Below are 16309 nucleotides of genomic sequence, written 5' to 3'. Positions count from 1 at the left end.
TAAACTTGCAATCAGAGTCATCATGGTCTTTTGCAACTGGAGGTGCCAACAGAACTTGAATGAGAGCCTCCTTCACCCTCCCTGAGCTTTAGCTCACAGTTATCCTTACTAGAAAACTGAAGTTACTTACTAGATGAAAATGGCTTTTCACCAGTACAGGACTGATGAGACCTATGACAGACTGGGGCATTTTACTGAAACAGCACCAAGACCATGGGAGCTACAAATCCTGAACTGGACTTCACATCTTTTAAGTTCTTGGCAATCAGCTGAATTATGTTATTATCCACAACCTCGTGAGCATAAATCAGGCACATAATGGGATAAAAATATGGAATCCTCTCCATTAGTGGGCTGAGAGCTAAGGATTTTTGTCTGCTATTGTTTGCCTCGTGCGTCGCTTTGGGAGCAGTATGTTAAAGTGAATTAATTTTATAAAAAATTTATATAAAAAAAGGACAAAATCCATAAATCTGATTAATGGAGGTTACTTTGACCAAAAAAATAACTAGGCCAACAGTCCCAAATTAAAAATCACAAACTGTAGTTTATATTCCACAATGCAGCTAGGAAGACCAGGGGCGAGTAGTGGATTGTGGACTAATGGATCCAAAATTTCAACACAATTTCAAAATTGATACGCTGAGCTTCTCACGGTGGCTCAGTTCGAAGGCTAGCTGCCCAGTGTGGAACCAAATACCAGGTGTGATCCCCAGTCTGTGCTGCGGTAGCTGATCTCAGCCACGGCAGTAGCTGGAGTACCAAGTTTGGTCCTCAGCAACCCTGGGCTAACAGAGGGATGGGAGGAAATTCAGCCAGGATTACCATATCTACATCAACCTCTGGTGATTCCTGTTGGCAAGTGTGCTTGTGAACATCAGGTAAGGAAAGAATTGAGTTCAGCTCTTGTGGTTAAACATCCCACCAACACTCACTGTGTAGACCAACACATGAAGAATGGCCCCCAAGAGAACAGGCACTGCCTGTAGAGCCTTAAGTCACCCACTACCAGAAAGAGGGGAGGGTAAAATTGAAAAACAGTAAATATTTCCAGAAATTAGGGTTAGGGTTAACAACTCAAGGCAACAAAAGCCCCCGACAATGAAACTGAAAACCCCTGGGGATGAAACTGTTCAACCTAAGATTAGGACTACTTAAAGTGCTTGTGACTTTACATTAGCTGGCCAAATATTCCTGCTAATATTGCATAGAGTGCTTTAATCAGGTAAGAAAATGAACTATAGCAAATTCAGCAATAGGCCATTCACCACAGAGCAAACATGTAAGTTGCAAACATGCCATTACAGCTGACAGTTGGAAAGGACCCAGTTTAACTTCTGTACATAAGTAGTTCTCTATTTTTGATCAGAACCTACAGCCAGGAAACAAGCTTCCCACCCCACCACATTTACTAATCCTCAAACACTAGCCAGCTCTGATTTCAGATTCAATTGCAAGTGAACTACCTTCTTCCAAGAGAAGCCTCAGAATGTGTTGGAAATCTTGTAACATACACAGAGCTGATACAGTGTATACATCACCTACTGTGGTGTTTGCATTTTCTGTTTTTGGCACATGGAATTAAACAATTCAGTTTGATGCTACTCGTACCGGTTTGGAGTAATCTTCCAGCTGCTGCACTAAATTGTCCCATCTTTGTGTTAGCTCTTCCATATCGCTGTCAATTTTCTTTGATGAATTACTGTTGCTGAGCAATTCCGTTAAGTCTTGGCCAAGCTCACCCAGGTCATCCAATGTTTGACGCTTCATTTCCAGGCCTTGCTTCAGAATCTAACAGAACGTACATGACAATAATCAGTGTCTCCATTTATTAGACGGTTTCAGCAGTTGTACTTCCAGGTCATTAGACAACAAAAGTAATTCATTACGGAAGCATAACACAAAATTATTGGTCACTTACAAACACAACTAAACAGCAGTCAGTCGAACTCTCCCACTTATGCAGTTTTTCTCACCAAGCATCAAATTTTAATTCTCTCATTAAATCATTTTCAAAGTTGTTGCTCATTATTTTGAGGTTTTATGCTTTTAAATTACAAGTTCACCCTCTCCTGTTTCTCTCTTTTCTGCCTCCAAAGGGGCAATTCCAATAAGGCATTTATATAAGGGTCAACAGGATAGCAGCACCTAATAGAATAAAACTTGTTGCATTGGCACAGTTCTGCACGTTCCTTTACAAGCAGTACCAATTCACGAGCACAAAACTCGAGCACAAAAAGCTGTGTGATGTGCATATGCACTGTATTATGGCATTGAAAAACAACCATGCAGTCTTTAAGTTGCACTTCATGCACCTATGTATTCGGGAGTTGCACCTTCCCAAAGCTGAGGAAGTTCCCATACAGACCAAAGAGCTTTGCTGCTTTGCACAGGTGTGCAAGCCACACAGCTCTCCAAATACTAGTAAACATGGGTTCCTCTGCCTCCAACACTATTTTATCCTGTCTCTTCAGTGTTTAGGGATGGCATTGTCTCATTTGTGCTAATCACCACTTTTTGTGCGGTGCAGTCCCTCCATGAGGCAGTGCTGTCTGTCTTCTAATCGCACTGCCGGCAGCCTGCCAAAGGTGGCGCTATGACTAACATGCTATAATGCCTTACACTGGCTGCTAGATGTGCAAATTAGATGTGGACCTTCTGACCATTTTGTCTACTCCTGCTAGATACAAAAGTGAGGGGGGGGGAGGAAGCAGAGAAGCATCCAAATGCTTATGCCGGATATCACAGCTAAGGTCAGGAACTCACCATGCAGGAAACTGCGAAAGGAGATCCCACATCTTACCACCTGACATTGATGGGCATTAATACACCACCAGGCTCCTTACTATTATTTGGCTTTATTCCCAGCACTGACCGTTAGCCCAAACAGGCCTTTTCCTTCCTCTCCTGCACTGGTTTCAATACAATATTGGAAAATGTGAGGTTATGCACTTTGGCAGGAAAAATCGGAGAGCAAGTTATTATCTTAATGGCGAGAAACTGGAAAGTACTGCAGTACAAAGGGATCTGGGGGTCCTAGTGCAAGAAAATCAAAAAGTTAGTATGCAGATGCAGCAGGTGATCAAGAAGGCCAACGGAATGTTGGCTTTTATTGCTAGGGGGATAGAATATAAAAACAGGGAGGTATTGCTGCAGTTATATAAGGTATTGGTGAGACCGCACCTGGAATACTGCATACAGTTTTGGTCTCCATACTTAAGAAAAGACATACTTGCTCTCGAGGCAGTACAAAGAAGGTTCACTCGGTTAATCCCGGGGATGAGGGGGTGGACATATGAGGAGAGGTTGAGTAGATTGGGACTCTACTCATTGGAGTTCAGAAGAATGAGAGGCGATCTTATTGAAACATATAAGATTGTGAAGGGGCTTGATCGGGTGGATGCGGTAAGGATGTTCCCAAGGATGGGTGAAACTAGAACTAGGGGGCATAATCTTAGAATAAGGGGCTGCTCTTTCAAAACTGAGATGAGGAGAAACTTCTTCACTCAGAGGGTGGTAGGTCTGTGGAATTTGCTGCCCCAGGAAGCTGTGGAAGCTACATCATTAAATAAATTTAAAACAGAAATAGACAGTTTCCTAGAAGTAAAGGGAATTAGGGGTTACGGGGAGCGGGCAGGAAATTGGACATGAATTTAGATTTGAGGTTAGGATCAGATCAGCCATGATCTTATTGAATGGCGGAGCAGGCTCGAGGGGCCGATTGGCCTACTCCTGCTCCTATTTCTTATGTTCTTATCAACTAAATGTGTTCAACAGCGACACTGCTGGTCAGTTATGAAAAAGCAGGAATAAAGGAACCAGATGGGTCAACATAGGACAGGCGTAGCCAACAAGAATAAATTCAAGAGGGAAATCGTAAAATCAGCTCGTCTACTCACATAGAATACAAATATTTGGCTGAAAGTTTAATCAGCTGAAATTGATTCCAATACCAAACTATTTCTGTAGGCAAAATGAATCAATTGGATGGCAAGAAAACCTTACAATGTCAGTAAGAACATAAGAAATGGAATCAGGAGTCGGCTATATGGCCCCTCGAGCTTGCTCTGCCATTCAATAAGATCTTGGCTGATCTTCAACCTCAACTCCACTTTACCGCCCTTTCCCTTGATTCCCTTACTGTCCCATAAATCTATCGATCTCAGTCTTGAATATATCTCCACATCTTGAATATACTCAATGACTGAGCATCCAGCCTTCTGGGATAGAGAATTCCAAAGATTCACAACCCTCAGTGAAGAAATTTCTCATCTCAGTCCTAAATGGTCGACACATCGGGACTCTGCCCCCTAGGTCCAGACTCTCCAGCCAGGGTAAACAACCTCTCCGCGGCTACCCTATCAAGCCCCCTCAGAATCTTGTATGTTTCATTGAAATCACCTCTCATTCTTCCAAATTCCAGAGAGTATAGACCCATTCTACTCAATCGTTCCTCATAGGACAACCCTCTCATCCCAGAAATCAATCCAGTGAACCTTCGTTGCACCGCCTCTAAGGCAAGTATATCCTTCCTTAGTTAAGGATACCAAAACTGTACACAGTACTCCAGGTGTGGTCTCACCAAAGCCCTGTACAATTGCAGCAAGACTTTCTTACTCTTGTACTCCAACCCCCTTGCAATAAAGGCCAACATGCCATTTGCCTTCCTAACTGCTTGCTGTACCTGCATGTTAAATTTCTGTGCTTCATGTACAAGGACACCCAAATCCTTCTGAACACCAACATTTAATAGTTTCTCATCATTTAAAAAATATTCTGATTTTCTATTCTTCCTACCAAAGTGAATAACCTCACATTTCCCCACATTATACTCCATCTGCCACCTTCTTGCCCACCCACTTAATCTGTATATATCCCTTTGCAGACTCTTTGTGCCCTCCTCACAGCTTACTTTCCCACCTAGCTTTGTATCGTCAGCAAACTTGGATACATTACACTCGGTCCCTTCATCCAAGTCATTAATATAGATTGTAAATAGCTGAGGCCCAAGCACCGATCCTTGCGGCACCCCACTAGTTACAGCCTGACAACCTGAGAATGACCCGTTTATCCCTACTCTGTTTTCTATTCTTTAACCAATCCTATATCCATGCTAATATATTTCACCCAACTCCATGAGCCCTTACCTTGTTTAACAACCTTTTATGTGGCACCTTATCGAATGCCTTTTGAAAATCCAAATATACTACATCCACTGGTTCCCTTTTATCTACCCTGCTAGTTACATCCTCAAACTCTAATAAATTTGTCAAACACGATTTCCCTTTCATAAAACCATGCTGACTCTGCCTAATCATATTATGATTTTCTAAGTGCCCTATTACCACTTCCTTAATAATGGATTCCAGCATTTTCCCGACGACCGATGTCAGGCTAACAGCCCTGTAAGTTCACTGTTTTCTCTCTCCCTCCTTTCTTGCTACCTTCCAATCCGCTGGGACCGTTCTAGAATATAGGGAATTTTGGAAGATCACAACCAATGCATCCCGCTATCTCTGCAGCCACCTCTTTTAGAACCCTAGGATATAGGCCATCTGGTCCAGGGGATTTGTCGGCTTTTAGTCCCATTAGTTTGTCCGGTGCTTTTTCGCTAGTGATATTAATAGTTTTAAGTTCCTCACTCTCATTTATTCTTTGGTTCCCCATTATTTTTGGTCTATCTTATTCATTAATTCGTCTACCTTGTTACGAATGCTTCATGCATTCAGATAAAGCGCCTTTAATTTTAACTTTTTGCTATTTTTCCCTGATTTGACCTTATTCACTGATGCACTATCACCATTAAACACTCTGTCCCTTCCTGACACACTCTGTTTATCTTTACCCAAATCGCTACACTGCTCTAAGACCTTGGCTTTTCTCTTTAGATTTATAAATTTACCCTTACCTGGACCCTCCCCGCTCACTTCTTCATTTAAAGCCCTATCTACAGCCCCAGTTATTCGATTCGCCAGGACACTGGTCCCAGCCTGGTTTAAGTGGAGCCCGTCCCAACAGAACAGCTCCCTCTTTTCCCAGTACTGGTGTCAGTGCCCCATGAATCAAAACCCCTGCCTCCCACACCACTCTTTGAGCCACACATTTAACTCTCTGATCTGTATGACCCTATGCCTATTTGCACGTGGCTCAGGCAGTAATCTGCTTATTATTTTGGGCCCTAGCTCCTCAAACTCCCTCAGCAGAATCTCATTCCTAGTTCTACCAATGTCGTTGGTTCCTACCTGGACCACGACAACTGGATCCTCCCCTTAATGCTCCAAGTTCTTCTCCAGCTGTGAGGAGATATCCTTAACCCTGGCACCAGGCAGGCAACACAGCCTTTGGGACTCCCGGTCATGGCTGCAGAGAACAGTGTCTATTCCCCGACTATACGATCCCCTACCACTATCACATTCCTTTTTACTCCCCCCCCCCCCCCCCACTTCAATGGCCCCCTGTACCACAGTGCCGTGGGTCAAATTGCCCATCCTCCCTGCAGTCTTTGTTCTTATCCACACAGGCAGCAAGTACCTCATACCTTTTCGACAAGGGCAAAATTGGAATCAAAAATTGGCGAGCAAAGCTGTAATCGAACAAAAGGTGGCCTTTAAAGAGATGGTTCAGGTACAGTCTAGGTACATTCCCACAGTGGGGGAAAGGTAGGCAACCAAAGCCACAGCTCCCTGAGAAGGTTGTCCTTTGAGGCGAGGTTGAGTAGAATGGGCCTATGCTCTCTGGAGTTCAGAAGAATGAGAGGTGATCTAATTGAAACATATAAGATTATGAGGCGGCTTGACAGGGTAGATGCTGAGAGGTTGTTTCCATGGATGGAGAGTCTAGAACTAGGGGGCATAGTCTCAGGATAAGGGGTCGACCATTTAAGACTGAGATGAGGAGGAATTTCTTCACTCAGAGGGTTGTGAATCTTTAGAATTCTCTACCCCAGAAGGCTGTGGATGCTGAGCTGTTGAATATATTAAAGGCTGAGATAGACAGATTTCTGGACTCTAAGAGAATCAAGGGATATGGGGATCGGGCAGGAAAGTGGAGTTGAGGTTGAAGATCAGCCATGATCTGATTGAATGGCGGAGCAGGCTCGAGGGTCCATGTGGCCTACTCCTGCTCCTATTTCTAATGTTCTTATGTTCTTACCTGGATGGTGAAAGAGATAGAGAGTAAGATGAAACAGAAAAGGGGGGCAATATGACAGGTGTTACGTTGATAATAGAAGTGAGAACCAGGCTGAATATAGAAAGTACAGAGAAGAAGTGAAAAAAGAGGGGCAAAGAGAGTATGAGAATAGACTGGCAGCTAACACAAAAGGGAATCCAAAAGTCTTCTATAGGCATATAAATAGTAAACAGGTAATAAGAGGAGGGGTGGGGCCAATTAGGGACTAAAAAGGAAATCTATGCATGGAGGCAGAGGGCATAGCTGAGGTACTAAATGAGTACTTTGCATCTGTCTTTACCAAGAAGATGCTGCAATAACATAGTAAAAGAGGAGGTAGTTGAGATACTAGATGGGCTAAAAGTTGATGAAGAGGAGGTACTAGAAAGGCTAGCTGTACTTAAAGGAGATAAGTTATCCGGCCCGGATGGGATGCATCCGAGGTTGCTGAGGGAATTAAGGGTGGAAATTGCGGAGGTACTGGCCGTAATCTTCCAATCCTCCTTAGATACGGGGGTGGTGGCAGAGGGCTGGAGAATTGCAAATTTTACACCCTTGTTCAAAAAAGGGTGTAAGGATAAACCCAGCAACTACAGGCCAATCAGTTTAACCTCAGTGGTGGGGAAGCTTTTAGAAACGATAATCCGGGACAAAATTAATAGTCACTTCGACAAGTGTGGATTAATAAAGGAAAACCAGCATGGATTTGATAAAGGCAAATCATATTTAACTAAAACTAGTTTGAGTTTTTTGATGAGGTAACAGAGAGGGTTCATGAGGACAATGCGGTTGATGTGTATATGGACTTTTAAAAGGTGTTGGATAAAGTGCCACATAATAGGCTTCCAAGCAAAATTGAAGGCCATGGAAAAAAAGGGGCAGTGGCAACATTGGCTAGGTGTCAGGAAACCGAGAGTAGTGGTGAACGGTTGTTTATCGGACTGGAGGGAGGTGTACAGTGATGTCCCCCAGGGGTCGGTGCTGGGACCACTGCTTTTTTGATACATATTAATGACTTGGACTTGGGTGTACAGGGCACAATTTCTAAATTTGCAAATGACACAAAACTTGGAAATGTAGTGAACAGTGAGGGGGATAGTGATAGACTTCAAGAGGACATAGAAAGCCTGATGGAATGGGCAGACGCATGGCAGATGAAATTTAACGCAGAGAAGTGCAAAGTGATAAATTTTGGCAGGAAGAACGAGAAGATGCAATATAAACTAAATGATACAATTTTAAAGGGGGTGCAGGAACAGAAAGACCTGGAGATATAAGTGTACAAATCTTTGAAGATGGCAAGACAGGTTGAGAAAGCGGCTAAAAAAAAACTTACGGGATCCTGGGCTTTATAAATAGAGGCATAGAGTACAAAAGCAAGGAAGTCATGTTGAACCTTTATAAAACACTGGATCGGCCACAACTGGAGTATTCATAGAATGGTTGCAGCACAGGAGGAGGTCATTCGGCCCATCGAACCCGTGCCGGCTCTATGCAAGAGCAGTCCAGCTAGTATACAGAGGTGTTCCCCAGGGGTCAGTATTAGGACCACTGCTCTTTTTGATACATAAATGACCTGGACTTGGGAAATGTAGCAAACAATATGGAGGATAGTAACAGATGTCAGGACGACATAGACAGACTGGTGAAATGGGCAGACACGTGGCAGATGAAATTTAATGCAGAGATGTGTGAAGTGATGCATTTTGGTAGGAAGAATGAAGAGAGGCAATATAAACTAATGGTAAAATTTTAAAGGGGTACAGGAACAGAGACACGCACATAAATCTTTGAAGGTGGCAGGACAAGTTCAGAAGGCTGTTAAAAAGGCATACGGGATCCTTGTCTTTATAATAAGAGACAGAGTACAAAAGCAAGGAAGTTATGATAAACCTTTATAAAACACCTGTTAGGCCTCAGCTGGAGTATTGTGTTCAATTATGGGCACCACACTTTAGGAAGGATGTCTAGGCCTTAGAGATCGTGCAGAAGAGATTTACTAGAATGCCATCAGGGATGAGGGACTTCAGTTATGCAGAGAGACTGGAGAAGCTGGGGTTGTTCTTCTTAGAACAGAGAAGGTTAAGGGGAGATTTGATCGAGGTGTTCAAGATCATGAACGGTTTTGATACAGTAAATGAGGAGAAACTGTTTCCAGCGGCTGAAGAGTCAGTAACCAGAGGACACAGATTTAAGGTGATCGGCAAAAGAGGCGGCATGAGCAAACCTTTCATTTATGCAGCAAATTGTAATGATCTGGAATGCGCTGCCTGAAATGGTAGTGGAAGCAGATTCAATAGTAACTTTCAAAAGGGAATTAGATAAGGGAAAAAATTTACAGGGCTAAGGGGAAAGAGCAGAGGAATGGGACTAACTGGGTAACTCTTTCAAAGAGCCGGCACAAACAGAACGGCCTCCTCCTGTGCTGTACCTATGATAATGCGTTCAAGGGCCAAGCTAAAGCCTCGAAGCATGCACATTTTCAAAACTTTCTGGATTCGGAGGCAATCACTAGAATTTGGTGAATAATCTAGAACTGAGTGTTAGATCATTGGGGTGAATCATTATTTCTTCCAGACATCCAAGCAGTGGTTTGGAAGCAACGATGACTGGAACAAATCCTGCTACAGACAGAGGAGGCATGCTTACAATTTTGGTAAAATCTGATGAGACATGATTAAATTGTTGAGGGGAATCTTCCTGCAGTAGAAAACCTCTCAAATAGTGAAGAGTTCCCGCCTCCCCTCACAGTCCTATAACAAAATAATGGTTCCCACAGCAGTGGAGATATTACAGATTGCCTCCAGGCAGCAGACTGGGGGTCAGAGAGAACTGCATCATTTTCATTTTGCATGATGCAAGAACTGAAACCAGCTGCTCCCCTGAAAACTGACACTCATTCAAAGCCCACTTACTGCCAATCTGCGGACATTCGTTCCAATCTCATTCTGATCCTTGAAGCTGCTGGTTTGCAACTCAGCAAGAGCATCTTCCTTCTCAGTAAGCCAGGCTTCAAGCAGCAGCTGCAAAAAGAAAGTAAGACAAAATGGTTTAAATAAATTTTTCCACTCTCCCCTCCTAAATACCTCAACCTCAAGTCAGTGCTGTTAGTAAACAGACAGATGAGTTTTATTTTTTTTTAAAAAAGGTAACGCAATTTTTCATATTTTTCACCCACCTGGTCTTCCGATAGTTGCTGCCACCTCATGAAAATATCCTGGAGCAGACGCCATCGTTTCTCAGTCCAACGACAAACAGCTGCCCAGCGCTCACCTAGTGACTGCAACAATAAAAACCAAAAATCAACAAAATAGGGTGAGCTCTGCCCATGTATACAGTGAATAACTGAGCCACACAGACTAGGAAGGGACACAGCTTACTTCCAGGAACTGCACTCGAGTTTGTGCTGGAGCAAGTGACAGGGTTGTGAAAAGTGCAGGTTGCATCCAGGTATTTTGGTAATTTTTTTTTAAATTCATTCATGGGACGTGGGCATCGCTGGCAAGGCCAGCATTTATTGCCTATCCCGAATTGCCCTTGAGAAGGTGGTGGTGAGCCGCCTTCTTGAATCGCTTCAAAGGGCAGTTAAGAATCAACCACATTGCTGTGGGTCTGGAGTCACATATAGGCCAGGCTGTGTATGTAAAGGCAGCAGGTTTCCTTCCCTAAAGGGCATTAGTGAACCAGATGGGTTTTTACGACAATCCGATAAGTTTCATGGTCACCATTACTGATACTACCTTGTAATCCAAATAAAATCTGGAATTAATAGTCCAGTAACATAACCACTAGAATCATAGAAAATTTACGGCACAGAAGGAGGCCATTCAGCCCATCGTGTCCGTGCTGGCTGAGAAATGAGCCACCCAGCCTAATCCCACTTTCCCGTATTTGGTCCGTAGCCCTACAGATCACGGCTCTTCAGGTGCACATCCAGGTATTTTTTAAATGAGTTGAGGGTTTCTGCCTCTACCACCCTCTCAGGCAGTGAGTTCTAATTTCCGCTCTAATCCTTCTACCAATCACTTTAAATCCATGCCCCCTGGTTATTGACCCCTCCGCTAAGGGAAATAAGTCCTTCCTATCCACTCCATTTAGGCCCCTCATAATTTTGTACACCTCAATCAAATTACCCCTCAGCCTCCTCTGTTCCAAGGAAAACAACCCCAGCCTATCCCATCTTTCCTCATAGCTAAAATTCTCCAGAACTGGCAACATCCTCGTAAATCTCCTCTGTACCCTCTCTAGTGCAATTACATCCTTCCTGTAATGTGGTGATCAGAACTGTGCGCAGTACTCAAGCTGTGGCCTAACTAGTGTTTTATACAGTTCCAGCATAACCTCCCTGCTTTTATATTCTATACCTCAGTTAATAAAGGAAAGCATTCTATATGCCTTCTTAACCATCTTATCTATATGTCCTGCTACCTTCAGGGATCTGTGGACATGCACTCCAAGGTCCCTCACTTCCTCTACACCTCTCAGTATCCTACCATTTATTGTGTATTCCCTTGCCTTGTTTGCTCTCCCCAAATGCATTACCTCACCCTTCTCCGGATTGAACTCCATTTGCCACTTTTCTGCCCATCTGACCAGTCCATTGATATCTTCCTGCAGTCTACAGCTTTCCTCCTCACTATTAACCACACGGCCTATCTTTATGTCATCCGCAAATTTCTTAATCAAATACCACAAAAAGCAAAGGACCTAGTACCGAGCCCTGTGGCACCCCACTGGAAACAGCCTTCCATTCACAAAAACACCCGACCATTACCCTTTGCTTCCTGCCACTGAGCCAATTTTGGATCCAATTTTCCACTTTCCCTTGGATCCCATGAGCTTTTACTTTTTTGACCAATCTAACAGTTTATCCTGTCCCTCAGAATTGATAACAATAATTTGCCCACCACCGAGGTTAGGCTGACTGGCCTGTAATTACTCGGTCTATCCTTCGCTCCCTTTTTAAACAACGGCACAACGATAGCAGTCCTCCAATTCTCCGGCACTATGCCTGTATCCAGTGAAGTTTGGAAAATGATTGTTAAAGCCTCCGCTATTTCCTCCCTGGCTTCTTTTAACAGCCTGCGATACATTTCATCCGGCCCTGGTGAGTTATCCACTTTCAAAGATGCTAATCCCCTTAATACTTCCTCTCTCACTATGTTTATCCCATCCAATATTTCACACTCCTCCTCCTTAACTTCAATCCCTGCATCATCCCTCTCCTTTGTGAAGGCAGATGCAAATTATTCATTAAGAACCATACCAACATCTTCCACCTCCACACATAGTTAACCTTTTTGGTCTCTAATAGGCCCTACTCTTTCCTTACTATGCTATGTACCGGAGTAATTGTGTGGGATTGTGCTGTTCTACATGTGCTTCCATGTGTTAAAATACTGTAAATAAAACCTAACTGCTCAATTTGGAGCCTGTGGTATGTAGATATTTTCACCTTCTGAAACAACAAGGGGCAAGGTACACCAATAAACGAATGCCTGTCTGAGTACTCAGGGTATGAGATCTCCATGGGGGAATCTATAGAAATCTAGATCACAGTAGTGGCACTTTCACCCGAGTCCGAAGACTGTGAGTTCAAGCTCCACTCTGGGATTTCAGTACATAATCCAGACTGCCCCTTCAGTGCAGTGCTGAGGGTGTGCAGCATGTCAGAGCTGCCTCTTTTGGATGAGGCGTTAAACTGAGGCACCATCTGCCTGTTCAGGTGGGTGTAATAGATATCTTGGCATTATTCGAAGAGGAGCAGGAGAGTTCTCTTGGTGTCCTGGCCAATAGTTATTCCTTAACCAACATCAAAAATAGATGTAGATTGTTAATTTCAGTGTTGTTTATGTGACCTTGCTGTGCCCAAATTGTCTGCCACATTTTCCTACATAACAAGAGTGACTGGACTTCAAAAGCAATTTATTGGCCATGAAGTACTTTGGGATGTCAAATGGGCAGTGGATTAGAAGCAACATTTCCCAGGTGAAAAAAGTGTCTCAGATCTGGACCATATTTTCTAATGTAGAATTATGTAGAATATTTTTACAATATGTTCTTAAACAACAAACTCCATCAGTTGCAAAGATCTTGTATTGCCAGGCCAATGAAGTCAGCAACTGCAGAAAGTCAGTTACCTGTAACTGGTCCTCCAGTGCAGCTGTAGCACTCTCCCCACTGTGCTCATCCACCACCACCACCATGTGTGTCAGAGAGTTCACCTTCACCTGCTCTGTCTCCAAGTCACTTTGTAATAGCTGAGAAAGAATGCAAAACGCTATCAGGTCAAATACATTATTAATATAAAAATGCCTTAAGGATGCAAGAAACCAGAGGCTCAAATTCAAATCTCAGGTATTTACTGCGAAACAAAAACTTTAATTTTCACTATCAGGATACTGAATGGACGTCCCAGAGGAGATCCTATTACCTCAGGCTAACAGCATGTCACAGGGCATCATCCCTGACAAAACCTGTAATTCTTATAGCCCAAAAGGACAAGTGCAGTTACGGTCCAAGTAGTGTTTTTGTAATTTCAACTCTTAGAATCATACAATGGTTACAAGCACAGAAGGCGGCCATTTGGCCCGTCGAGCCCGTGCCTGCTCTCTGCAAGAGCAATCCAGCTCGTCCCACTCCCCCGCCCTCAGTAGCCCTGCAATTTTTTTCCCTTCAACTACTTATCGAATTTCCTTTTGAAAGCCATGATTGAATCCGCCTCCACCACCCTTTCAGGCAGTGCATTCCAGATCATAACCACTCGCTGTGTAAAAAAGTATTTCCTCATGTTGCCTTTGGTTCTTTTGCCAATTACCTTAAATCTGTGTCCTCTGGTTCTCGACCCTTCTGCCAATGGGAACAGTTTCTCTCTCTCTACTCTGTCTAGACCCCTCATGATTTTGAATGCCTCTAGCAAATCTCCTCTCAACCTTCTCTGCTCAGAGAAAACCCCAGCTTCTCCAGTAAATATTTTCTGCACCCTCTCTAAGGCCTTCACATCCTTCCTTAAGTCCAGTGCCCAGAATTGGACACAATACTCCAGTTGTGGCTGAACCAGTATTTTATATAGGTTTTTCATAGCTTCCTTGCTTTTGTACTCTATGCCTTTAGTCATAAAGCCCAGGATCCCGTATGCTTTTTTAACCGCTTTCTGAACCTGCCCTGCCACCTTCAAAGATTTGTGCACATATACCCCCAGGTCTCACTGTTCCTGCAACCACTTTAGAATTGTACCATTTAGTTTATATTGCCTCTCCTCGTTCTTCCTGCCAAAATGTATCACTTCGCTCTTCTCTGCGTTAAATTTCATCTGCCACATCCGCCCATTCCACCAGCCTGTCTATGTCCTCTTGAAGTCTGTCACTATCCTCCTCACTGTTCACTACACTTCCAAGTTTTGTGTCATTTGCAAATTGTGACCTGTACACCCAAGTCCAAGTCATTACAATATATATCAAGAAAAGCAGTTTTCCTAGTACCGACCCCTGGGGAACACCACTGTACACCTCCCTCCAGTCTGAAAAACAATTGTTCACTACTACTCTCTGTTTCCTGTCACTTAGCCAATTTCGTATCCATGCTGCCACTGCCCCCTTTATTCCATGGGCGTAAACTTTGATGACAAGCCTATTATGTGGCACTTTATCAAACCCCTTTTGGAAGTCCATATAATCATCAACCTTCTCTGTTACCTCATCAAAAAACTCAATCAAGTTAGTTAAACACAATTTGCCTTTAACAAATCCATGCTGGCTTTCCTTAACTAATCCACACTTGTCCAAGTGACTGTAAATTTTGTCCCGGATTATCATTTCTAAAGGTTTCCCCACCACCAAGGTTAAACTGACTGGCCTTTAGTTGCTGGGTTTATCCTTACACCCTTTTTTAAACAAGGGTGTAACATTTGCAATTCTCCAGTCCTCTGGCACCACCCCTGTATCTAAGGAGGATTGAAAGATTACGGCCAGCACCTCCGCAATTTCCATCCTTACTTCCCTCAGCAACCTAGGATGCATCCCATCCGGTCTGGGTGACTTATCTACTTTAAGTACAGCCAGCCTTTCTAGTACCGCCTCTTTATCAATTTTTAGCCCATTCAGTATCTCAACTACCTCCTCTTTAACTGTGACTTTGGCAGCATCTTCTTCCTTGGTAAAGACAGTCACTGCTCCCTAAATGTTCCCCTACCGACAATTGCTCCACTTGACCCACCTCATTCCCCAGAACCAGATCCAGCAATGCCTCCTTCCTCTTTGGGCCAGAAATGTACTGATCAAGAAAGTTCTCCTGAACACACTTCAGAAATTCTTCCTTCTCTCTGCCCTTTACACTATTACTATCTCTTTATGAGATTTTTTTTGAAAATCTAACAAATGTAGTTAAATTGTACCCTGCAAGATAATTGAAACTTAAAATTGACTTTCAGGATCAGATGTACAGTGGTGTACCAGGTACAAGCTGTGTTTCTAGCTGATATGGTAAAGCACAGCCAGTGCACGAAACTGATCTTGGTGCTTCACTTTCAGTTTCTACCATCTTCACATATTTGAAAATCTCATAACTTTGGTAGACAACACAACAGAAACTGGGGCAGCTGCATGGCTTCAGGTCAAACGTCAGGAAACCTCCAGCTGATCACCAGCAGCCATGCCCCATCCACTGACCAATCAGTATTCCTTCATGTTGAACATCATTTGGAGGAATCCCTGAGGAAAGGAAGGTCGCAAAACATAAGCTAGATGGAGGACTTCAATGGCCACCAAGAGTGGCTTTGTAGGTTAAGTCCTGAAGGACGCAGCTCCGAGACTGGACCTACATCAGGTAGTGAGAGAACCAACATGAGGAAGCAACTGACTTGACCTCATCCTCACCAGCCTACCTGTTGCTGACACGCCTATCCATGAGAGCATTGGTAGGAGTGACCATTGCATATCCTTGTGAAGACAAAGTCTCTTCTCCATAATAAGGACATCCTACATCATGCAGTGTGGCACTACCACCATGCTAAGGGAGACAGACTAAGAAAAGATCTATCAGCCCAAAACTGGGATCCAAGAAACACTGTGCAATCAGCAGCAACAGAATTGAATACCAACACAAGCTGTAACCTCGTGGCCCAGCACACCCCTCACTCCTC

The 16309-nt window shown here is 43.5% G+C and overlaps 1 protein-coding gene across 1 annotated transcript in view; it reads right to left on the bottom strand.

Moving 5' to 3' along the window:
* utrn (utrophin) overlaps nucleotides 1-16309 on the bottom strand; it is a 664298-nt gene that overhangs the window by 505136 nt on the left and 142853 nt on the right. The window contains exons 13-16 of the mRNA XM_067989572.1: nucleotides 13311-13430; nucleotides 10349-10450; nucleotides 10086-10193; nucleotides 1612-1791 (exon numbers count right to left, since the gene is read on the bottom strand). Of these exons, the coding sequence (XP_067845673.1) occupies nucleotides 1612-1791; nucleotides 10086-10193; nucleotides 10349-10450; nucleotides 13311-13430 (510 nt within the window). The remainder of the gene's footprint in view (nucleotides 1-1611; nucleotides 1792-10085; nucleotides 10194-10348; nucleotides 10451-13310; nucleotides 13431-16309) is intronic.

This window comes from Heptranchias perlo, chromosome 8 (genome assembly GCF_035084215.1).
Source record: "Heptranchias perlo isolate sHepPer1 chromosome 8, sHepPer1.hap1, whole genome shotgun sequence".
Classification (NCBI taxonomy): Eukaryota; Metazoa; Chordata; class Chondrichthyes; order Hexanchiformes; family Hexanchidae; genus Heptranchias; species Heptranchias perlo.
This window is presented reverse-complemented; position numbering and strand designations above follow the sequence as displayed.